The 24,178-nt window shown below is 46.2% G+C and overlaps 1 protein-coding gene across 1 annotated transcript in view; it reads right to left on the bottom strand.

Annotated features, from left to right (window-relative positions):
* Positions 1-16,823, bottom strand: part of LOC138843257 (calpain-13) — a 50,871-nt gene extending 34,048 nt beyond the window's left edge. The window contains exons 1-5 of the mRNA XM_089326591.1: positions 16,795-16,823; positions 12,438-12,669; positions 7,543-7,615; positions 6,421-6,536; positions 152-288 (exon numbers count right to left, since the gene is read on the bottom strand). Of these exons, the coding sequence (XP_089182717.1) occupies positions 152-288; positions 6,421-6,536; positions 7,543-7,615; positions 12,438-12,635 (524 nt within the window). The 5' untranslated portion in view covers positions 12,636-12,669; positions 16,795-16,823. The remainder of the gene's footprint in view (positions 1-151; positions 289-6,420; positions 6,537-7,542; positions 7,616-12,437; positions 12,670-16,794) is intronic.
* Positions 16,824-24,178: the final 7,355 nt, after the last annotated feature.

Here is a 24,178-nt window from a genome sequence, read left to right as displayed (position 1 = left end):
GGCAAAGGCTTTGACGCCACGAGGGGGCACTGCTTACATTCGGAAGAGCCGTGGGGAGCTGCAGGGCCAACTGGCCGAGAGTGCCTGGCAGGTTGAGATGCTGGCCAGCAGGGCCGGCGTGGGAAGTCTGGGCTGAGGGTGCCATACTTACTTGGCATAGGCTTTCTCCAGCAGGCAGGGCCAGAACTCTTGGTTGCCTTGGCGAGGATGCACGAAGAGGCAGGCGTTGTCCACAACAGGCAGGCGGTCATCCACCACCACTTCCACCAAGCGGCCATCCTGCCAGAACTGGAGAGAGACAGGCAGATGCCTCAGTGGAGGTGGGGCAGCTCCCACACCCCAACTCCTGCACCCCAACACCACGGATGCACCCTCAACTCCATCTGGAAGAAAACCACACCAGCTTCACCCAGAACAAGATGTCATCCAGGCTGCTGAGCAGAAGACAGGCATGCCTGGGTCTCTGGCAGAGGGAAAGAGTGAGCCCTGTGCCAAGGTAGCCGAGGAAAGTACAGGCAGGGCAGAAGAGACTTGGGTTCTAGTTCGGCTTCACTACTTGCTGTGGCCTAACATGGGCATGTCCTCCGAGAGCACCGACATGCAACATAGGGCAGACGGGGAGTGCGAGCCTACCACAGGGGGCAGGAAGGAGCAGGATGGCCATGAGGAGCTGGAGACTTGAGGGAGGAGGTGGAGTATAAGCACGTAGCAAGCATCTAGGGAAGACACCCCAGGCCATGGGGACTGTGCGGGCATGGGGGTGGGGGGCTGGAAGCAAAACGACACTGCCGGCTTGGGAAGAATAAGAGCGACAGCCCCCCTGTGGCCCACCTTCTGCCTGCTGGCCCTGTTGTCACAGCTGAGACACGAGACTGGATGGGGTTGCCACCACTAAGAGCACCGATGAAGCAGGTGCCCCTCACCAGAGCAGACTGCTTTCAACTTTAGAGTGCAACTCTGGGTGGGTCACCCGGGGGTACTACCTGGGAGGGCAATGCATGACAAAGCAGCCTCTTGTACCCCTTCATTGGCCTCCCCTGCGCTGGCTTCAGGACTGGGCATCAGAAAAGAGAAAGGCAAGTCTGCGCCAGGTGGGCTGCAGAGTCCTGGGTGAATGTGGCCTCTCATGCACATGACCTTCGCACAGTCACACGCCCCAGAGGCCAGGCTGTGTGTCCAGCTGAGGACACACTTCCAGAGAAGAGCTGGCGTTGTCAGCGGAGACAGCCACGGAGATGATCTCACCCTCACTAGTGAGCCATTGCTCTGAAGGAGCTCGCAGTAGAGCCATGGACTCAACATTCTCTGGGCAGGTGCGGAGGTAGGGGAGGTTGAGGTCACAGGGACAGCATTGGGAGGGAGAACACCCGGAAGCCTGGACACAGCTCCTACAAAGTGGGGTCCTGGAAAAATCATCTGGACTTCCTGCTGAATTCTGAAGCAACGTACAGTAGACGGTGTCGTTGATGGGACTGTGCTGGATTCTGGTGTTGCCTCTTATCACCCAAACAACAGATGCTGAGCAAGACGCTTGATTCTCTGTGACTCAGCTTCTGCATCTGTCAGTTGGTTGTAAGAGTAGGAGCTGGCCCAAGGGCCACAGCAGAGTGGCTGAGATTGTGAGGGTGAGAGTCCAGTGTTGAGAAGGGGGCCCGTGTCTTTAACAGCTGGGATGTTCAGCGCCCAGGATGCTATCTGGTGCACAGTTGGCCATCAAGAATGAGTTCATTCAGGCCCTTTTACTGTAAAGTCATTTATTGGATTGCTTTGAAGTAATGGGAAAATGATAATGTTTTATGTAGAAAGTGCTTTGCCATTCTAGTAGAATATACACAAGGAAATTTAAAAAAAAGTAGGGGAGGGAGGAGGATAGAGACAGGGACAGTGACAGAGAGAGGAAGAGGGAGAGAGTCCTGGCTTGAAAGAGCACTTCCGGTGGGTTTTCTTCTAAAAGTTTCCTCCCCTCTCTTCTCCTCCCAGATAACAGGGACCAGGCTTGCTCTGTCTACACAAAGGGAGCACAGGTAAGAGTTCCATTCCAGATAAGGTGCAGTTGACCTGACTGTGGCCAAGAATGAGACTACTGACCTATGTGTCCTGGTTCCTGGCTCTGGGTGAGGAGGACTGGCATTTGGACATTGCCTGTAGACTCCCAAGAACCATGCTGGTGCCATCTTTGCAATAGCCAAGGGTCTGATAAGGAAGCCAGAGCTTTGTTGACAGACCTTTTGAGGTACTCTAGGAACTGGGTCCTTTCTGGAAGCAGGGCCAGAGCACACAGGGACAGGAAGAGGTTGCAGAGGTCAGCACCACAGCCGCTTCTGCAGAACCACGTGCGGAAGAGCACAGTGTGTCCCACCTGGGCCTTAGGTTGTCCAACCACCTCCCTAACTCCCTCTATGCTGGCAGCCCCAGGACAGACTCGGACACAGCTCAGCCCTGGAGCCTTTCAGCTGCTCCTGTGGTGTGGTCCTCGGACCAGCAGCAGCAGCAGCACCTGGGCACCTGTTGGAAGATCAGGATACACATGTTGGCACACAGGAAGCAAGAACATGATGAAGGCGGGAGCCCAGGATAAAGGCACAGAAATCTGGCTGAGCAGGAGGCAGGACTTCAGATTGAAAATGCTGAATTCCAGTGAGATGAGTTTCTTTGCTTTTTCTTTCTTTTTGTAAATAAAGATTTATTTATTTATTTGAAAGGCAGGGCTGGGCCAGGTTGAAGCCAGGTGCTTCTTCTGAGTCTCCCATGTGGGTGCAGTGACCTAAGCACTTGGGGCATCTGTTGCTGCTTTTGCCAGGCCATTAGCAGCAAGCTGGATTGAAGTGGAGCAGCTGGGACTCAAACTGGCACCCATATGGGATGCCAGCGCTGCAGGCAGCAGCTTTAGTTGCTTCACCACACACTGGCCCCATGAGATGAGTTTCTAGAAGGCATATATCCAGATAGAGTCTTGAGAATTTCCTGAACTCCATAAAGACTGACAGACAAACACACACACACACACACACACACACACACACATGATAGCGAGCAAATGAGCGAGTGAGCATCTCTTACAGACAAGCAACCAGGAAGCCCATGCTGAAAGTCAGGAGAACAGAGTAACTCTGGATCTCTCTTCTGCACTGTTAGATACTACAAGACAGTGGGGCAACACTTACAGACTTCCGAGGAAAAGGAACGGGATCCCAGAATTGCACGCCTGAGTGTGACCTGTTCTCGAGGGCGAGCCAGTGAGACTTCCTGTCATCTGAGGAGGTGATTGAAGGTCTTGCTTCTCTCCATGGAGGAGACGTTAGAGGAAAAGTGTTAAGACAAGGAGGAAAGGGAAGAAACAGTGGCGGCTAGTGACTTTTCAGTTTCTTCTTACGTACTTATATATATAAGAGACATACTCATCACACTGGGAAAATGACAGCAATGGCAAAGGGTCAGCCAAGGATGGAAGGGAAGTATGAGGGCGAGGTGCCAAGATGACAGCAGGAGAACATGAACTCGTGGCCAAAAGCAAGGTAAGCGCAGCAGGTGGGGACCCTACGCAAGCTTTACGACGCCGACAAGAAGATGGCAAGATTATAACCCCATGACCAGCAAAGAAGAGCACAGGCAGAGGCCGGCCTGAAGGTCTGGAAGCATCAGGGATCTCCAGAGAAAAGCCATGAGGGGCAGCTTTGTCTGTTTCAGAACTTGGTACAGCAAGCAGGCAAATGAGGCTGAGACAAAACAGACAGCGCAGGTGATGCCAACTGCAAGTCAGAACAGGTGTTGATTCCCTACACGAAACTGACGAACGAGTGGATGGTCCGCATCTCTTGTGCATCCAGGAGCCACTCACAGGAGCTGTCCTGGACGCGGCCACAAATACAAATAACTTAGTAATTTCCCCAAACGGAGATAGACATTGTATAAATTATATTCTCTGACCATAATTTAATAAAATGAAATCCCAGCAACTGGAATATTACTCTCTGCAAACTTAATCACTTGAGAATAAAATAAACATTAATAAAAACCACCATGTGAAAGAAAAAAAATGAAACTAAGAACACAACATCTTAACATTGATAAAAGGAAGTCATTTATATTGAAACCGATGGCTACAGGTAAGACCTCGGAGATAAATTATGAGCCTTACATTACTGAGAAAAAACTAAGGATATTAAATGTGTAATTTCAGGAAAGAAACAAAACGAACAATAAAATTAACCAGGAGAACATAAAAGAATAAAAATTAAATTTGGCCGGTGCCATGGCTCACTAGGCTAATCCTTCGCCTGCGGCACACGCACACCGGGTCAGGGCGCCGGATTCTGTCCCAGTTGCCCCTCTTCCAGTCCAGCTCTCTGCTGTGGCCCAGGAAGGCAGTGGAGGATGGCCCAGGTGCTTGGGCCCTGCACCCGCATGGGAGATCAGGAGGTAGCACCTGGCTCCTGGCTTCGGATTGGCACAGCGCGCTGGCCGTAGCAGCCATTTGGGGGTGAACCAATGGAAGGAAGACCTTTCTTTCTGTCTCTCTCTCTCACTGTCTAAATCTGCCTGTCAAAAAATAAATAAATAAAAAATAAAATTAAATTTAATTTAATTATTTAGAAAAAATTTCAAAAAAATAAGTAAAATGAAAACCCAAAGTTAATTTGCTAAAAAAATTAGTTATATCAATTGGTTGGATTAAGAAAACTGGAAAAATGAACATCTAGCACTGTGACTGAGAAGGCAGGCTTAGCCATAGATTACAAGATGGAATGAACCCTCTGAAAATCGTACGTGGAACTCTATGGCAGTACATTTGGAAACACAGAAGAAACAGTGGAGTTTTTTTCTTGTAAAGCATAAATTTCCAGACCTCATTCCAGTAGAAATACGAGGTTCAGGCAGACCCATAGCTGAATACACTGAGAGAGTTAAAGAAATCACATTTGAAGAGTAGGGAGGCCTTCAACAATGGTCAATCTTACTTTCACAAAACAGATCATCAGGGATTAGCAACTGTTATTCAAATTACTTCATATTTAAAAAGTCATGCATAATCAGTTCATTTTTTAAAATTAGTGTAATTCAAACATGATAAATGTAACATCACTTAGAAACCAATTTCATGCATGATATAGGTAAAAATGCTAACAGCACTTCCAGCACATTGAATCCAACAGTGTATGGAAAGAACAGAATGTCAAGAAAGTATGTTCCTAAAAGCCAGAGAAGGCAGGGTTTCCCTCTTGACCGGCATCCCACATGGGCACGGGTTCAAGTGCTCAATTTGCTCCACTTCTGATCCAACTCCCTGCTGTGGCCTGGGAAAAGCAGCAGAAGGTGGCCCACTTGCTTGGGACCCGGCCACCTATGTGGGAAACCTGGAAGAAGAAGCACCTGGCTCCTGGCTTCAGCCTGGCCCAGCTCCGGCTGCAGCTGCCTCTGGGGAGTGAATCAGTAGATGGAAGATCTCTCACTCTGGCTTTCCCTCTCTCATAACTGTCTTTCAAATAAATAATAAATCTTAAAAAAAAAACCAGAATACTGAGGTTCTTTCCCATGTGACAGACAAAGGAACAAAATAGGTTTTACAAATATTAAAATGAGAGACAGAATTATCTTTACTTACAGATATTATCAGGTAAAGAAAAAAAGGAAAACTAATAAAAAAATTGGTAAGGTAGCTGGATAGAGTTAAATACATAAGTAGTAGCTTTTCTATTTTCCAGCAACATCAAGCTAGAAATGAGAGGAATAAAACCTCATTCACATTCGGTACAAAATCATAAAATATTTGAGAATAAATTTACAAAGAACGGCACAGCACCAATATGAAAACATAACCGCAACATTTTATAGAAGGGCATAAAACTACTTCTGAATACATATAGAGATATACCATGTTTCTGGAAAGGAATAATTAAAATAATAAAACAGTAATTTTTTCCAAATTAATACATACATTTAAGGCTCTTCTATTCTGCATCATAATGGTGCTTCTTTTTAATTAGACTAAAGGGTTTTTTAATGCTCATGAAAGAATAAATGTGCAAGAATTAGGAAGATCTTTTTGAGAAAAGAGTAATGAATAACGAAGGGGAACTCAGCCAGGGAGGTATTGCAGCTTCATAGAAAGCCCCTGTTATCAACAGAACACGCCATGGCACAGAAATAGACTTGGAGACAAATGTTCAGTGCTGGCTGCAGGATTCTTGACCGACAGCTCTTTCCTCTTGCTACTTGTTTCTGCCATTTCTCTTTATTTGCACAAAAACATTGTGACTCTCCTCTTTCCCATGCGCTGTCAGACCATAAACTCCAGTCCCTTGTAGAGACGGGACTTCCCCCACTCCTCTCTCCAGCTGCCAGGCCATGAGACTCACCCTGCCTCTTGCCACTTCCCTGTGCTCACAGAGAACCTGGTCGTGCAGGAAGTGGTACACGTACCCGGAAGCGGAAAATCCCCGCATACTGGTGAGAAAAGCTCTGGTGTAGCATGATCTTCTGCAGACACTGTGGGTTCTGGGTCAAGGAGCCCAGCGCTGCCAGGAACCAGCAGTCTCCTGGAAAAGGGTAGAGCCACAGGAAGCTGACTGGCCACACCTGGAAGCCCCTACCCAGGATTTCACAGGTCCCTGTCTCCAGGGTCTGCACAGCTCCTTCTCAATCCCGTATCTGCAATGCCTGGAAGCAGAAATGTCTAGCTTTTGGATGTTGGGACATTTGCATATCCCAAAGAAAATATCCTGGGGATGGCCTCATGTCTAAACATGAAACACCCTTTTCTTCCCGGGCTACCTTAGACACAGCCTGAAGGCAATGTGACACAGCATCTGTAGTGCAGCTGCATCTTACTGCAATCCATCACGTCAGGTGTGGAATTTTCCACGGTGGCATCATGCCAGCCCCCAAAATGTTTGGATTTTAGAGCGTTTTGAATTTTGGAGTTTTGGATTATGGCTGTTCAGATTGTAATGGTTTCCTACCCTTTGAAAGAGCACTGGGGGAAGGATTCAGTGGGTCAGTTCTGAGCAAGATAGGCAAAGGGCTGGTGGTGTTCGTGGCAGTGGTGGTAGCTGACAGTGAGTGAAGATGGGGCGAAGATGCCCCAGCCAAACCTGGGGTGAAGCTGAGGAGCCGACATAATCCTGATTCTCTTTTGGCCATAGGCACCCAGGGCTAACATCATAGTGAGTTTGGCTGCCAACATCAGGGACAAGAGTGTTCCGTGCAATTGCAGTAACCAAATTTCTATTTTTCTCTGCTCATATTTGCTCAGCCCCTGTGCATGCTGGGAACCCTATAGCCCTCATCGGATTTCTCTCCTCTTCCCCGCTGAGGACTGTGTGGTCTTGAGTTCCTCTTTGGATGTCATGTGAGCCCTTCCCTCCCACACTTTCCATGCAGTCAATCCTTGCCATGACATTTCATGCCACAAAGACGCCCACGGAGAGATCATCTCTCCAGGCAGGAGAAGCCCAGATGGGGGATTATGGGCTGGTGTACAGATGGGCATCTATCTACTTGGTCCAAGACACAGTGGCTTCCCAGAAAAAGCTGATTTCTTACCTGCTTTTCCTTGTTGGATGTCAAATCTGCTCACACCTTCCAGGATGAAGTGAGGGGGGCCCACTGACAAATCCTTAGGAAAGAGGAAGAAACACTATAGCATCCTTTGTCCTCTATGTCCCAGGGGGGTTCCTAAGACATCATTCCCTTTGTCTTTGAAGGACCGAGGTTAAATCTTAGGTGAGTACTGAAAATCGGAGTTTGAACGTTCCCTTTGTTCTTCAGCTTTTCCTGCTACCAGGAAGGCAGGAATCAGAGGCAATGATGCCCACACAAACTGCTTGAGGATAACATAAATGAGGATTCAAGATTCTTGTAGCAAATAGCCTTCCGCAAACCAGCGTTTTATTAAGAGGTTGCAAATGGACAAAACAGAATGGGATATCTGTATTAGAGGAGACATTTCTAAACATAATACAGTACCAGACCAGCTCACACCGAAGCTTAGGCATTCTGGACTCCAGGTTCAAATCCAGCCTTATGCCACATGGGACATGCGATTGCTCAGTTCTTGGCCCACTGCTCAGATGCGGCTAACTCAGAGTGAGACCGGAAGGTGCCTGGGCCCTTGTCCCAAGTGCTGTTTACTCAGTGTCCAATTCTTCCCTGACCTCCAACACACAGAGCACCTGCCAGCCACAGAAAGGGCGGGAAGAGGCGAGTGGAGGATTCCAGAGAGCAGCAGTGTCTGGCAGAATTCGGGGGACTCTGAGCTGACCTGAGAGTTCCTGCAGGGGGCCCACATGCACATTCAAGGCACACTGTGCCAGGGTCTGTCTCCCGTCCCAGCCACAGCCAGGCCTCGAGGTTTGTGTGCACAAGGAGCCCTCGGTGTTCGTCTCAGCTACCTCTCAGTGCAGCTCTGCCTGCAGTTCTGTGGTACAAGGTGCACAGCTTGGTAATTTTGGCTGTGTCATTTCTTCTTATATTGACAAGCAAGTTCCCAGGGTACAGGGCAGGGCTGTAAATGGATTCTTTGGCTCCACAGTGATCAGTGTACAGAGTCATGTGTCCAGGAGCACCTGCCAGCCCTGCCTGAGCTGCCAGTCTCCTGGTAGAGGTGCAGAATCCAGGACAAACAGAAGTGTACACCTCACCCAGCTGAGGGCATCCTCCCCCTGCACTGCTTCCCTGCTTTCCCAACAGACACCAGCCCATCGGATGCCAGGCGGAACACGCTCAGGCCCAGGCCTGCAGGGTGGGGGTTGCCCGGCCAGAGCCAAGGCTGGGCAGAACCGCGTCTCCTCTAACACAAGCCAGCAGGGAAGAAGGCCCTGCCTGAGTCTGGCAGTGTGCTGGGGCCACGGAGCCAATTTTAAAACACCTTGGGGGCACCCTAAGAGCTTTTGAAATGAAGTTTTGTTTATTTTTATTTTAAAGGAAGAGAAAGAGAGAGAGAGAGAATCTTCCATCTGCTGGTTCACTCCCCAACAGTCAGGGCTGTCAGGCCAAAGCCAGGAGCCCAGAACTCCATGTTGGCCTTCTCAGACTCACGAGTGGAAGCTGGGAGCAGCAGCAGGGGCAGAGACGGCACTCAAACCCCAGCACTCTGATACGGTATGCTGGCACCTCAGTGTCTCAAGTGTGCCACCCCACCCTCCACTCCATCTCACTTTTTCCATACTGGAAAAGGAGTTGGAGCTCTTAAAGGAGGCTGCTGCCATGAGCAGGGACACCCAGAGCCCTCCTCTCATGGGACTTTCACAGGCTGGGGCCCCACGGCGGGACCAGGAGTGAGGACTGTTTCACTCCATTTCTCTGCCACGGAGCTGCAGCCCTTCCTCATGGTGGGCATGCTTGGACAGCCCCGGCAGACAAACCGGTGTGGATTCTGCCATGACAGTTCTCCCTGCATGACCTTGAGCCTGGAGCTCTCTGCTCTGCTTGGCTAAGCCTCAGTATCCTTCCATGTAAAATGAGCATGAACACAGAACAGGTGCACCCAGGTGGGAGAAACACGTGATAGAGCCACCATGGCAAGGGCCAGCTGCTGGATGCCACGACTATGCCCTGCAGTGGAGGAGAACCAGACCTGCCACCTGCGAATGAGGAGCAGGAAGTGCAGTGCTTAGCTCAGCAGCTGACAGAGTCCTTGCTCAATAAATATTGATGCAGTTCTTTTGTAATACCTGCAGAATGAAAAAGGCTGCCCCCACAGGCCAAGCCAGAGTCTAGGGCGCAGTCATTATTGAACATGATAGAATATAAACACGAATTAGGCAGCGGCCCTGTTGGGGGTGGACCAGCGGAAGGAAGACCTTTCATTCGGTCTCTCTCTCTCACTGTATAACTCTGCCTGTCCAAAAAAAAAAAAAAAAAAAAAAAAGAAGAGAGTGAAGAGAGAGAGGGAATCAGTGTATGGAAGAATGGATGGAAGAATCTCTCTCTGTCTCTCTCTCTAACTCTGACTTTCAAATAAATAAATAAATCATAAAAAAAGAAAAGGAAATGCTCTCTCTGGGGTTAGGTACTGGGTGAAGTGGTTAAGATGCTGCTGCTTGGATGCCTGTGTTACGTGTTGGGAGTGACTGGGTTTGAGTATGGCTCTACCCCTGACTCCAGCTCCCTGCTAATGTGCACCTGGGGAGGCAGCAGGCAGTGCTCCAGTGGCTGAGTCCCTGTCAGCCTGGTGGAAAACCTGGCTCTGGTTCCTGTCTCGGGCTGTTTGTGACCACAGTTACAACTATGGCTGTCAAGTTCATCACAATGTTGAAGGGTTGAACACATTGGTTTATTCCTCTGCCATCCTGCCTAGAAAAGAGGGCAACCCGAGTTTTCTCTAATGCACATACAAGCTGGAAAGTTGCATCTCACAACTCGGAGTCATTCATTCAAGTGTTCTTTCACTCATTCACTCAAATCCTAGCTGAGTTCCCATTATGCATTCATGTCCATGTGAGTAAGAATACAGTATGTGGAGTCAGGAGTCTGAATTTCAATCCTGGACCCTTCCCTTCCCTAACCATGTCACCTGGGCAAGTCTCATCACCTGGCTGAGCCTCAACTCACCTTCCTATAAAATTGGGAGCAAACAGAGGAGATAAAGGAAGAGAGGACACACGGAAAGTCCTCAAAAGTTCTACTAAAATATGCATGTTGCCAGCTGTGATAAAAGACCCAAGGGAACGTCACATTTAAAGGCTCAGAGTCATTCATTCATTTGTTCACTCACTCATGTATTCATTCATCCAAATCCTAGCAGAGTCCCTGTTACGCACTCAAGTACCACGTGAGGAAAAGAACAGCATGTGTGGTGCCTGCCTCAACTCTCCTTGACAGGTGAAGGTCAGAAGAATGAAGTTGTTGGTGGAGATTTACTGAGGATGGATAATGAGAAAGACCCTAGGAGGCTGAAATACCCACATCTTCCTTTAAGCAGCTCCTCAAGCCTAACCTCATCCCCATGAACGCTTCCCTTCCCCTAAACTACAAATCTGTCTAGATGCAGGGAAGAGGCTGTCTCCCGTAGAGCTAGATGCCGTCAACTTTTCCCTGGAGAAGATATCCACTACGTATCCACAGCCAGAAAGTTCCTTTCCTGTTTAACCTCCCTGGCCATATTGAAAGTGCTCAGTAGAGTGCTTGGTGGGTATTCAGTGTTTAGTGATGGCTGCTGATATTAGATTCATTAACTTACTGGATATTATCCTGTTTTCCCTTGGTCTGGGTTCTGCCATCAGTTTGCAGAAGCACCAACAGCAGCAATGGGTTTCAGAACCCTCACAGTGGTTCTAATCCAGATCTTTTGCCTCAACATTAATCCCGAGGAGAGTATGACCATGAGAAATATCCCATGGAGTTTCACACCCTAAAATTGAGATTGTTCTAGAAAAATCATCAGGGCTCCCCTTGCTGCAAGGCAGAACTAGTAGTGGACATCTGCTGGGGCGGGAATGAGGCTGGTTTAAACATTGCTCTGCTATATCTCCTTAGTTTGATGGCTGATGTCTGAAATTCTTTTATAGGTGATCAATTTTCTTTTTTTTTTTTTTTTTTTTTTTTTTTTTTTTTTTTTTTTTTTGACAGGCAGAGTGGACAGTGAGAGAGAGAGACAGAGAGAGAAAGGTCTTCCTTTGCCGCTGGTTCACCCTCCAATGGCCGCCGCTGCAGCCGGCGCACCGCGCTGATCCTGGCAGGAGCCAGGAGCCAGGTGCTTTTCCTGGTCTCCCATGGGGTGCAGGGCCCAAGCACCTGGGCCATCCTTCACTGCACTCCCTGGCCATAGCAGAGAGCTGGCCTGGAAGAGGGGCAACCGGGACAGAATCCGGCGCCCCAACCGGGACTAGAACCCGGTGTGCCGGCGCCGCAAGGTGGAGGATTAGCCTATTGAGCCACGGCGCCGGCTAGGTGATCAATTTTCTATAAGATTAAACATGTAAATATAAAAGAGAGGCAGGGCAAGAACTGAAATTCATCCTACAGTATGAATGACTGACATGATATATTCCCTGGGAGGAAATTCAGATAGGGGCACAGAAAAGGACATATAGTTATTCATATCTGAAGAGAATAAAGGATGGCAGACTGATAAATGGACCAATAACGGGGGTGGAAGAGACTCTGTAGACCAACTACTATACCTATAGACCAACTACTATAATATTCATAACTGGGGTTTCCCATTTTTCTGGTGAGAAAACTGAGGCATTTTAACCTAGTGATGTGCTCACTCAACATAATGATGTAGTTTGTTAGAACTGGGTTACGTACAGCTCAAGGGTCCCAGGTCCTGTTTTCATTAGTCTCCCCATCCCCCCGAGTGCATACACCACTGACCACTGTAGCAGAGGGACCAGGCCAGTTTCATTCTGAGTCCTTCCTCCTTTTAGTGGGAGGCACCAAGGCAGGTGCTCCAAGGGTCCCAGAGCTGGGTGTGTTCCTGGGGGTTCACTCACGTGTGGCCGCTTCCACTCCACTTGGGACAGGTTCTTTTCCTGGAGCAACTTATGGCCTATGGAAGAAGCCGTGGCAGGGAATGTCTCATCCTCAAAGAGCTGGCGCCTGCTTAAGCAATGATCCCGCAAGGAGCTGAAGTCCTGCTCCTTGAACTTGATGAAGGAAGACTCTGCCACAGGCCTGCAGTTTTGCGCCATGGCTCCCTTGTGAAACTTCGGAGATGGTTTCTTTCTGGTGAGAGAAGGAATATTTTCTGGAGTGAGCTGTCAAGTCATTTGGATCATCAGCCCTGAGTCTATAAGGGTACTCAGATGTCCACTACCCTCCCTCCATTTACAAGTGGGAAGACTGAGACCCAGATCCACGCTGTTCCTGGTGACGTGGCCAGTGGGTAGGCAAGCCTCAGGTAGAATTCAACATTCTTACTCCAGATCTGCATTCAGTCTGCTGTACTGAACAGCTTCACTGTGTGCTCCGATGTACCTGAGAGCCTACCGGGCCATTGATACATTTAATGGACACTGGTTGAGCATTGACCTGTGCCAGGCGTTCTCTGGAATACTGGCAATCCAAATATAAATACAACATGATCTTTATCCCCTAGAGGCTCATTATCAAGTGGGAAAGATAGAAGACATTTCAATAACTATATATATCATCCAACAGGAAGAGTTCAACTGAAAATGTGTACAAAGTCCGGTGGAGTAAAGAGGAGGAGCTGTGAATTGCATGGCACTCTGAATGACTCTCTCACTGGCAGTGACCTTTGAATTGTGCCTTCCAGGAAGAAATTTCCAGGCACAGGATGGATTGACTTCTTTCCAAAGTGCCTACGGGCACCCCGAGTGGTCAGTGTACGGAGGTCCAGCAGTTGGGCTGGAAATGTCTTGGAGCACTGGACAGAATGTAGAGTCACTGGAGGCTTTGTTGGTTTTGTGGGGCAGGGGGCAGGGGGAGCTAATGGCAGGGACTTTGGAAGAGATGGCCAGCAATACGGGTTAGAGTCAGATTCTGAAGGGTTTTACATTCTGCAAGCAGGGTCTGAAGAGGTAGGGTCTGATCAGATGGATCAGATCTGATGTCCAGTGGTGATGTAGGGAGCAAGTTGGGAGCCAGGTGGAGAGGATGAGAAGAGATAGAAGTGAGGAAGAAGTGAGGAGGCTGCTGCTCTTGTCCATGGGACAGACAATGATAGAGAGTGGAGAGTGAACATGGCAGAGGGGAGAGACACTTCAGGTGGAACCAAGAGGATTAGTTGGTAAATTGAATATGGCAAGGAGGGGGGAAGGAGTAAAAATCAAGACATGGTGGAGAACGGTCACGTGGTTTTGAAGTTTCCTTTCCATGTCCATCAAGTCTACAATACTGAGCTAATCCTAGAGCTTGGACAGCTACATCTCTACCTGTGTGGACTGATCAGCCCACCCTTGCAGGGCTAGTTGTAGTGTTCTATGAGGTTTGACCTAAAAGAACACACATACAGTCGGCGTTCAATGAATGTGCATGCCCCAATTTCCCTAAAAAGAAGTCGAGTAAGTCTGAGGTTTTTCATTCAGGCCACCATAATGATGATACTGTCTGCCAATATATATATCAGATCCTGCACCTGTGAGCTGGCCTGGGTCTCGATGCAGAATCCACGCTTACCTGTTGTGGGGCTTGAAAAACCTCCTCAGACCCCAAGGTGCTGCTTTTACAGCTTCTCCATCAGTCTGCTTAGGTGGCACAAAAGACCCCAGCGTCTGTGTGTCTCACCCCTCCCCATATCACATGGGAAAAGGAATCATGTGATCAAGAATGTGACGTGAACCTAAGCAAGTGATTGTAAGCAAACTTACAATAACTTAGCAATTTTCTTACAGCTAAATGGCTGTATGTGGCAAATTGTTTAGATTTCATAGATTAGAATATTACCAATGAAATGTAATTTGGAGGGAAATGTACATACAATTGTCTTGCAAACAGGATATGAATAATTTATATTTGAACTAGTAGATGGAACAATGTGTAATTGTCATATTTGTAGGTAATTTTGGTTAAATATAGTCAGTTTTGTATGGTTTAACCTAAGGTAAAAAATGGTTAAATATACACAATTTCATTTGGTTTTTACTTAACATGATATATACATTTCTTCAACATAGTTTTTGTAAAATAACAAGTCGAAATATCCAATATGCCTCACCATTCGCAATAGGGTTAAGTCCACAACAAATTAAATAAACAGTGATGAAGCTGAAATAACAGCCAGACATCATTCAAGAGCAAGAAAACAGTGACAGAAATTGACAACTCAAGGCAAAGGCAGTAACACCTGGTAATGAAGAGTTGTGAAAATTGTGGGTTTACCAGCTCTCTGTGTGTGCTCAGTGACAGCTTTGCCAAACTTCCCACCTCTCTGTGAAATGTTAGCACATAAGATCAACTCATGTGGTGAGCTAATTTTAGTTCATGAAAATTAAACTGGTTACCCTTAATAACACAATCTGGGATTCCAGCAAGCAGCCCTTACTTGTATGGAGAAAATGAACATCTAAAGACTTGCTTCACATCTCCATCAGCATCATAAAACTGGGCCCCATGGGGGCCAGGGCTGTGGCATAGCAGGTAAAGCCACGGTCAGCAGTGCCAGCATCCCATATGGGCACCTGTTTGAGTCCTGGCTGCTCCACTTCCAATCCAGCTCTCTGCTATGGCCTGGGAAAGCAGTAGAGATGGCCCAAGTCCTTGGGCCCTTGTACCCATGTGCACCCCCACGTGGGAGACCCAGAAGAAGCTCCTGGCTCCTGACTTCGGATCAGAGCAGCTCTGGTTGTTGCAGCCAATTGGGGAGTGAACCAGCGAATTCTCTCTCCCTCTCTGACCCTCCTTCTCTGTGTAACTTTGACTTTCAAATTAATAAATAAATATTTAAAAAACTTTGACTTTCAAATAAATAAATAAATCTTTAAAAAAAATCAACTGGCTCCCAGCCCACCTGCAGAACCCCACTGCTCATGCTGGGTAGTGACCTGGCTGGACTTCAGGAACTCCCATTCTTTTTTTTAAAAAATATTTATTTTATTTATTTGAAAGAGAGAGTTACAGAGAGAGGTAGAGACAGAGAGAGAGGTCTTCCATCGGCTGGTTCATTCCCCAGGTGGCTGCAAGGGTCAGAAATGGGCTGATCCAAAGCCAGGAGCTTCTTCTGGGTCTCCCACATGGATGCAGGGGCCCAAGGACTTGGGCCATCTTCTACTGCTTTCCCAGGCCATAGTAGAGAGCTGGATTGGAAGAGGAGCAGCTGGGACTAGAACCGACTCCCATATGGGATGCCAGTGCTTCAGGCCAGGGCTTTAACCCGCTGCACCACAGTGCCCGCCCCTGGAACTCCCATTCTAGTATTTACTTGCCTCATTGGTGAAGTGGAGATGATAGTAGTGGTACACACATCATAGGGTTGCTATGAGGTGCAGAGGAAGCCACACTTGTAAGATGCCTATCACATGGATAGGTGAATGGACAGGGGTCAATTAATACCAGTTATCCATGTGATGCAATTATTTTGGGTGTGGAGAGAATGTGCAGAGACCCAACAGCCCCAAGAGGAGGATGTGCTCATACCCTGGACAGGCTAGGCTCAGAGAGGCTGGCAGAGGCGAGGGCCACAGTGGGCGGCCAGACCTGTGTCCTCAGCTCTGCTGCTGCTCACCACTCATGACTGGCCTGCCCAGGCCCAGGGGGAACAGAAAGGCTGTGGGAACCACTCACAGGAATACATCTAATGCTGGAGGAGGTGGGCACCTCTGAGGGGAGAATCTTTATCTTTTTTTAAAGATTTATTTATTTGAAAGGCAGAGTTGGGGTGGGGGAGAGACAGAGGTAGAGAGAGAGAGACAGATGTATCTTCAATCTCCTTTCATCTTCCATTTGGGACACCTGCTGCTGCTCTCCCAGATGCATTAGGAGGGAGCTGGGTTGGAAGTGCAACAGCCAGGACTAGAACTGGTGCTTACGTGGGATGCTGGCATTGTAGGCGGTGACTTAACCTGCTGTGCCACAGCATCATCAACTGAGGGATGAACCTTGGTGAAGAAAAGGGAAAGCAGGCAGGGGAAGCTTGCTCGGCAACCTCTCCCCCCAACCCAGCCCCAACTCACACACACACACACACACACACACCTCCCACCTACCAGGCTCTCCCTTTCTCTTTGAACTGCTTATGTCATTGCTGGGGAACAGCCTGAAGCCTCACTTTCTCAGGATGGGCGTATAGAACATGCCAACAGGTCCCTCTTGTGTGCCCCAGGAGGGACCCCCCAAAGTGTTCTCACTCGTCACACTGGTTTCTTCCCCTCTTTTCTACTTTACACTTACCTCACAAGCCAAGACAGCCAAAGGCAGAAGACAGCCACCTGAAGTGACGGAAAGAGAGAGATTAAAGGCCTGGTATTAAGTTTTCTGCTGTTGGGGTAACTCTTGGGGGTAGCAAGAAAAATGGCACCGGAGTGGCTAGCAAGATGGCGAACATAGCTAGCATAAAGCTCTCCCTGGGAGAGTGTGTGTGCTCCTGTCTCCAGCTCCAGAGGCAGGCGGGAGGTGCTGCCGGGGACGGAGGCCTCTTCTGCTCACCTCAGCATCTATGACACAAAGTGTAGCCCAGGTCCTCGCAGTAACCCCTGCCGAGCTGACTGTCTGCTCAGCCTGGGTACCAAAAACCCCTGCACGTTAAGCTTAAACCACAGAGCTCATTTTCTCACACTTCTGGGAATGAGGAAGCTGGCACAGCAGGTGCTGGTGAGAGCCCCCTCCCTGGCTCATGTCCTCACACAGCATGGGATGGGGTTGGAAGGGAAGAAAGAGGAATGGGTGGAAGGGAGGGAGAGAGAGAGGTCCCTCCACACCTCGTGTTCTTATAAGGCCACAGTCCTATCAGATTAGGCTCCACTCTTTAACCTTAGGTAACTTCTAGAGACCTGGTTTCAGAGACAGTCCCACTGGGGTCAAGGCCCCTTGTGAAGTTGGCAACAGGATAATTCAGGCCACAGCATTGACTGGCCCCGGGCTGGCCCAGTGCCTCTCTCAGCCCTGGCTGCCTAGTTGAGGGAGAATGTAGATCAAACGGGAGCTGGGTGTATCACTAAGGACCTCCGGCAACAGGTGCTGGATGCCACTGGACACCAGGACAATGACAGAGGAGAGCTTGACAGTGCTGGGTGAGCAGACATGTCTTGGATTCACAGTAGAAAGGGCATGAGGGCTCCTGACTGACCGAGATGTCTCAGGTAATACCAAGGCCCGCTAATGGGGCTCCACAGTATTTTTGGTCTGCCAGTACCTGGCGCCAAACCAGGCACATAACAGATACTCAATGCACTGCTGGCAGGTGTTGTCAGAATGAATGTCACATAGCAGCTCTTCCTGGGTGTGTCCTGTGGAGCAGTAGCTTTCTGATGTGCATCATAACCAGCAGCTTATGTGGCCGAATTGTTCTGGGAAACATTTCATACTGATCAATCTCTACGGGGATTCACAAGAAGCTCGAAGAAGTCCTCAGTGAAGAAACTGAAGTTCACTTTCAGGGTTTCACACACAGGACTGGCAAGCCCTTTTGTTGGAACATAGAAAAGATTCACAGAAGTTAAATGACTTCAGGATCCCCGGCCTCCAGTCCTCATTCTGCCCCTTCATAGCTCTCTGATCCCCAGGGAATTTCCTGAGCACCGAGCACCTAAGTTTCTTCTTTTGCCAAGGATGCTTGATGCAAAAACCCAATGAGAAAATAGACAGGAGATGTAAGCTATGAGCCTTAGGCAAGAACACCCATTATTAGTTACTTTTCTGGTTCTAATCTTGTCCTATGCTTCCTTGCATTTCTCCCCCTACACCGTGAAAATGAAGAGTTGTGAGAACAGACACAGCTGAATCTAAATCACACCTGCCTGGGCACAGGGTAAGGGCATTATTACCTCACCTTCCCCCTTCCTCCCAGTTGTTCTTCTACACGAAATGCACAGGCTGGATTTCATAGCAATAGGATATTTAAGAAAACCCCAAATAACTCACGAGGGAACGATGATGGCATAAGTCAGATTAAAAAAAAAAACTCAAAATAAAAGCAAATAACAAATACAAGGGCACAACTTAATAAAATAGACCATGGAGGAAACAGGAAAAGTAAAAATCTGTCAACAAAATGGACACACTCTCCCAGTCAAGCCAAAAAGATCTAAAGAGAGAGAGCAAATAGGGCTGGCGCCGTGGCTCACTCAGTTAATCCTCTGCCTGAGGCGCAGGCATCCGATATGGGCGCTGGGTTCTAGTCCTGGTTGCTCCTCTTCCAGTCCAGCTCTCTGCTGTGGCCCAGGAGGGCAGTGGAGGATGGCCCATGTGCTTGGGTCCTGCACCTGCATGGGAGACCAGGAGGAAGCGCCTGGCTCCTGGCTTTGGATCAGTGCAGCGCGCTGGCTGCAGCGCGCCAGCCGTGGCGGCCATTTGTGGGGTGAACCAACGGAAAAAGGAAGACCTTTCTCTCTGTCTCGGTCTCTCTCTACTGTCTAACTCTGCCTGTCAAGAAAGAGAGAGAGAGAAAATATCACTATCATCATTGATAAAACGGTTGTCATCATGCATCCTGAAGACATTAAAGACTAACAGGAAAATACTACATACAATCCAATGCTAAAAAATTGATGAGCTATATAAATGTGCTGACCAAAGTTGGTATAAGAAGAAACAGAAACTCTGAATAATCCTATATCCACAAAGAAACTCAATTTGCTAATCAAAGGTTTTCTCACAAAGAAACCCCCAGGCCCACAAAATCTCACTGGTGAAATGTATGATACTTTCAAGGACAAAGTAACACTGATCTCACATAAAAGTCTTCAGAAAATAGAGTAGAAGAGAAACAGACACTGCTGAGTTTATTTTATCAGTTCAGCACCATACTAACAAAACCTCATAAAGAAATTCAGCCCCTGAAAAAAAATTACAGACCAATATTCTCCAATGAATGCAAAGGGATGCAAGGACCCTTGACAAAATTTTAGCAAGTGAAATCCAATAATGTAAGAAAACAAATAGATATTTTATCATGACTAAGTTAAGTTTGTCACAGGAATGGAAGACTGGTTTGCAATTCACCACGTTGAAGGGCTACAAAGACATATATCTATGATTTAAAACACAAAAACAAACCAAAAAAAACTCAGAGAAAACTAGAAACAGTAGGTAACGCTCTTAAATGTACGCAGGGCACCTGTAAAGAACCTACAGGTAACATCATACTTAATAACGGAAGAGTGTATTTTCTTCTCTTTGTGGTCAGAATGAAGGTGGCAATACCCTGATACCCTTGTCACTACATTAACCACAGTACTGAAGGTCCTAGCCCATGCAATAAAGAGAAAAGGCCAAAAGATCAGGAAGGAGAAAAAGTGGCCCCTACTTTAACATCTTGATGGTGGGAGATCCTCAAAACAACTACTGCAAATAATAATTAAACTTAGCAAGGTCACAGATACAAGGTTAATACCCAAAACAGCTTGTATTTCCTACCATAGCAGTAAACAGTAGGAAACAACAGGAAAATAGTAGCACCTAGAAAAAAACGACATAGGAACATATCTAGCAAAAGATCTCTACAAAAAAAAAAACAAACAAATCTTTGACGAAAGAAACTGAAGGAAACCTAAATAAATGGAGAGAAATATCAGAGTCGTTGATTAAAAGATTCAGTAATGACCAGATGACAAGTCCCCCCCGATTACCCATAGCATTTCCACAACATGATACTAACCAAAACTCCAGCATATTCTTTTTATTAGAAATCAACAAGCTGATGCTATAATAAACATCTGAATGAAAAGGATCTAAAATAGTCCAAATTTTCAAGAGAAGAAAAATACTGGAAGACTTAATTAATTGGGCTTTAATACATGTTATAAATCTATAATAAGGGCAAACAGATGGACAGGTAGATTGATGGAGCAGAGTGCAGAATGCAGACACGTGTATGGTCAATTATGTGAGCTAATACAAAGGCAGCTCAATGGGGAAATAAAAGTCTTCCAATAAAAGTGTATCAACAGGCTCGCCATATGGAAAAGAGTAAACAAACCTAGACTACACATCACACCATACACACAAGTGCAAAGGACCATAGACCTAAAGGTAAATCTTAAAATTACATTTCAAAAGACAACATTGGAGAAAACATTTGCTCAATTGAGACAAGTGGAAATGTATTTGATAAGACATAAAAGCTTGGGGGCCGGCATTCTGGCATAGCAGGTTAAGCCTCTGCTTGAGACACCCGCACCCCACAAAGGAACCAATTACAGACGTGGCTGCTCCACTTCCGATCCAGCTCCCTGCTAATAGGCAAGGAAAGAACAGAAGATGGCCCAAGTCCTTGGGCCCCTGGCACCCACAAGGGAGACCTAGAAGAAGCTCCTGGTTCCTGGCTTTGGCCTGGCCCAGCCCTGGTCATTGGGACCATTTGGAGAGTGAACCAGAGGATGGAAGATCTCTCTCTATGTTTCTCTCTCTCTCTCCAACTCTGCCTCACAAATAAACAAAAACATAAATCTTTACAAAAAAGGCACAGAAAAATTTATAAGCCTTACTAGGAAAAAAAAAAGTGGAGGAAAGGTAACTTAGGTTTAGCAAGGTTAAAGAGATACCATTAAGAAAACAAGAAAATCTGGATCAGGAGAAAATGTTCATGGCACATATATCAGAAAAAAGGACTTGTATTCAGAATATGTAAAGAAGAGATAAATAATGAGTGAAAAATAATCCATGAGAACGATCAAAAGATCTGAATGGATACTTTACCGAAGAACATGTAAGTACAGGCAATGATCAACATGAAAACATGTCCCAAATCATAAGTCACCAGTGATACAGAAATTAATAGCATACTGAGAAGTCATTATAGACTTTAGAAAGACTAAAATTGGAAAGATGAGAGTAATTGTGAGAAAATAAAGCAGCCAGAACCTTCACAACATTGTGGTGGATACACAAAATGGTACAGACCCATCAGTAAACAGTGGCAATAAGTTTTCCTAAACTTCTCTTTAAAAATGTCTTAAACATTTCCTAAAAAGGTAAACATCCACATACCATATGATCCAGCCATTCCAGTCCCAAGAATTCACCCAAGAGAAATGAAAGTGCTATGTTCCTGCAAAGCTGTGTAGATAAAAGCTCAACACAGGCTTCCACTTAACAGCAAAAACTGGAAACAACCCAAACTCTGTCACAAGGTGAATGAATATACACATTGTGACATAATATAACCATAAAATAAAGCACTACTCAGTAATAAAAAGGAATGAATTATTGATAGACACAACATGAATAAATCTCAAAAAAAAACCCCAAAAATACCGAGAGAAACCAATCAAAACAGTACACAGCATATTGTCCATTTATATAAAATCCTAGAAATGCAAATTAATGTACCATGACAGAAATTCTGTGGTTACTCACAAATGGGGATGTAGGGAGCAATGCATTAAAAAGAGTTGTAAGAAAACCTTTGGGGGTGATAGAAATATTTATTGAGTATGGTGATGTTTCACATGTGTAAAAACTCACCAAGGTGTACAGGTTATGTTCAGTTATTGTATGTCAGTTACAACTAAAGTTGCCTAAAAGTTAAATATACAACTTATGCATCAGCAACTCTTTTTTTTTTAACCCCACCAGGTTAATAATAGCTAGATTTCACTCACTTCCTCTTCTGTACAACTAACTATCGCCAGTCCTTGGATGTTTAATAATCTTCTCCTGTGTTTTATTGAAAAAGCATGCTGTAAATGTTCTTGGGCACACCTGCTGTTTTCTAGGTCACATTCCCAGGAGTGGAATTTCCAGGTTTAGGGTACACACAGACTCTGCCTCGCCAAGTATGCCAACATTTAATATTTCCAAGGCTGTGCCAGTTTTTAACCTCACCAGTGCTGTAAGAGGTCCCATTGCAATAAATCCTCATTCACCCTTGGTATTGGCAAGCTTCTTATTTGTATCCGTCTAGAGAGTGGGAAGGGCAACCCGCTATGGTCTTAAATTGTTTCCCTGATTACTGTGAAGATTGAGTATCTTTCAATAAGTTTCTTCCCCATTCACCGTTCCCTGTCTGGTGAAAAGAATACTTATATCTTACACCCATTTGTCCACTGTGTTGTCTTTTATTTATTGATTTGTAGGAATTCTTCCCCTACACAGGACATTTGTCTTTCATTGGTTGTGTTACCAGTATCTTCTCCCACTCAGCTTTATCCTCTTCGTTTTTACAGTGTCTGCTGATGAACAGATATCCTCCACTTCACACAGATAGAAATGTATTACAAGCAATTATCAGTTTAACTTTTAGAAGCTGAGCCAAATGTTCATCTTTGTTTTCAGATATTTATTTATTTGTTAAAAAGCAAGCATCCGTGTCTGCTGGCTCACTCCTCAAGTGCCCACAATGGATGAGTGTTTTGGCCAAAGGTGGGAGCCAAGAACACAATCCAGGTGTCCCATGTAGCAGCCAGGAACACAATTTACTTAATAGAAGAAACATTGTGAGTCTTTCTAAAAAATAGAACATTTATTTGTGATTCACATTTTTCTAAAACACTGATTTAAATTTTTTATAGTTCTAAATAATATTTTTAAGAAGCCTGGTATTCATAGCCAAATTTTGTGATGGAATTGCAAAGAGATATTTTTAAGTGTTTGTTAGGAAATAATGCTGGTATTTCTAAAAACAGGTAATAATCTCATTAAAGCCAAGTATTTAATTTCCCTCCACTTCTCCTCCCTACTCACACCCCTATATAGAGTCCCTACTTTGGAGAAAGACAAAAATATGTAAAACATTTGCTTTTAAAAAGTTTTACAAAACTATCTTTGCAGCAATACTGATACACACAGACATTTCCTTTTCTTTCTTTCTTTCTTTTTTTTAATTTTAGCTCCCATGTCCTCTACCTGTAAGATGGTAAAACGGGATGGGTTGTATAACATGTAGTACAGCAGTGCACTCTAGCATAGTAAGTATAGTGCAGTGAGTAGAATTTTCTACTTGACCCAGAGATGATAGATTAATGATTCTGACTTATCCTGGAACCATTGCATTGTAACAGTCACAGAGCTCTCCTTGTCCTGCTCTGTTCAACATTTCATCTCACTTGTGGAAGAAGATGTTGAAATGAAAATGAAGATCCTTTTCAAGTCTTTCAGCATTTTGAATAATAAAAATACAAGAATAATCTTTAACCAACAGATGGCAGAATTAAGATTCTAAATGATCTCAAAACCAAGAAAATGGGGGCCAGCAGTGTGGCACAGCAGGTTAATGCCCTGGCCTGAAGCACTGGCATCCCATATGGGTGCTGGTTCAAGACCTGGCTGCTCCGTTTCCGATCCAGCTCTCTGCTGTGGCCTAGGAAGCAGTGGAAGATGCCCCAAGTCCTTGGGCCCCTGCACCCACATGGGAGACTCGGAAGAAGGTCCTGGCTCCTGGCTTTGGATTGGTGCAGCTCTGGCCACTGCGGCCAGCTGGGGAGTGAACCAGCAGATGAAACACCTCTCTCTCTCTCTCTCTCTCTCTCTCTCTCTCTCTCTCTCTCTCTCTCCGTGTGTGTGTGTGTGTGTGTGTGTGTAACTCTGACTTTCAAATAAATAAATAAATCTAAAAAAAAAAAACCAAGAAGATGGAATTTCACAGAGGAAACTGTCTTGAGTCTACCTTCTGCTGCAG

The sequence above is a fragment of the Oryctolagus cuniculus genome, chromosome 2 (assembly GCF_051225735.1).
Source record: "Oryctolagus cuniculus isolate XC-2025 breed Fujian yellow rabbit chromosome 2, ASM5122573v1, whole genome shotgun sequence".
Taxonomy (NCBI): domain Eukaryota; kingdom Metazoa; phylum Chordata; class Mammalia; order Lagomorpha; family Leporidae; genus Oryctolagus; species Oryctolagus cuniculus.
Note: the sequence above shows the minus strand (reverse complement) of the source record. Positions and strands in the feature narration are given on the sequence as shown.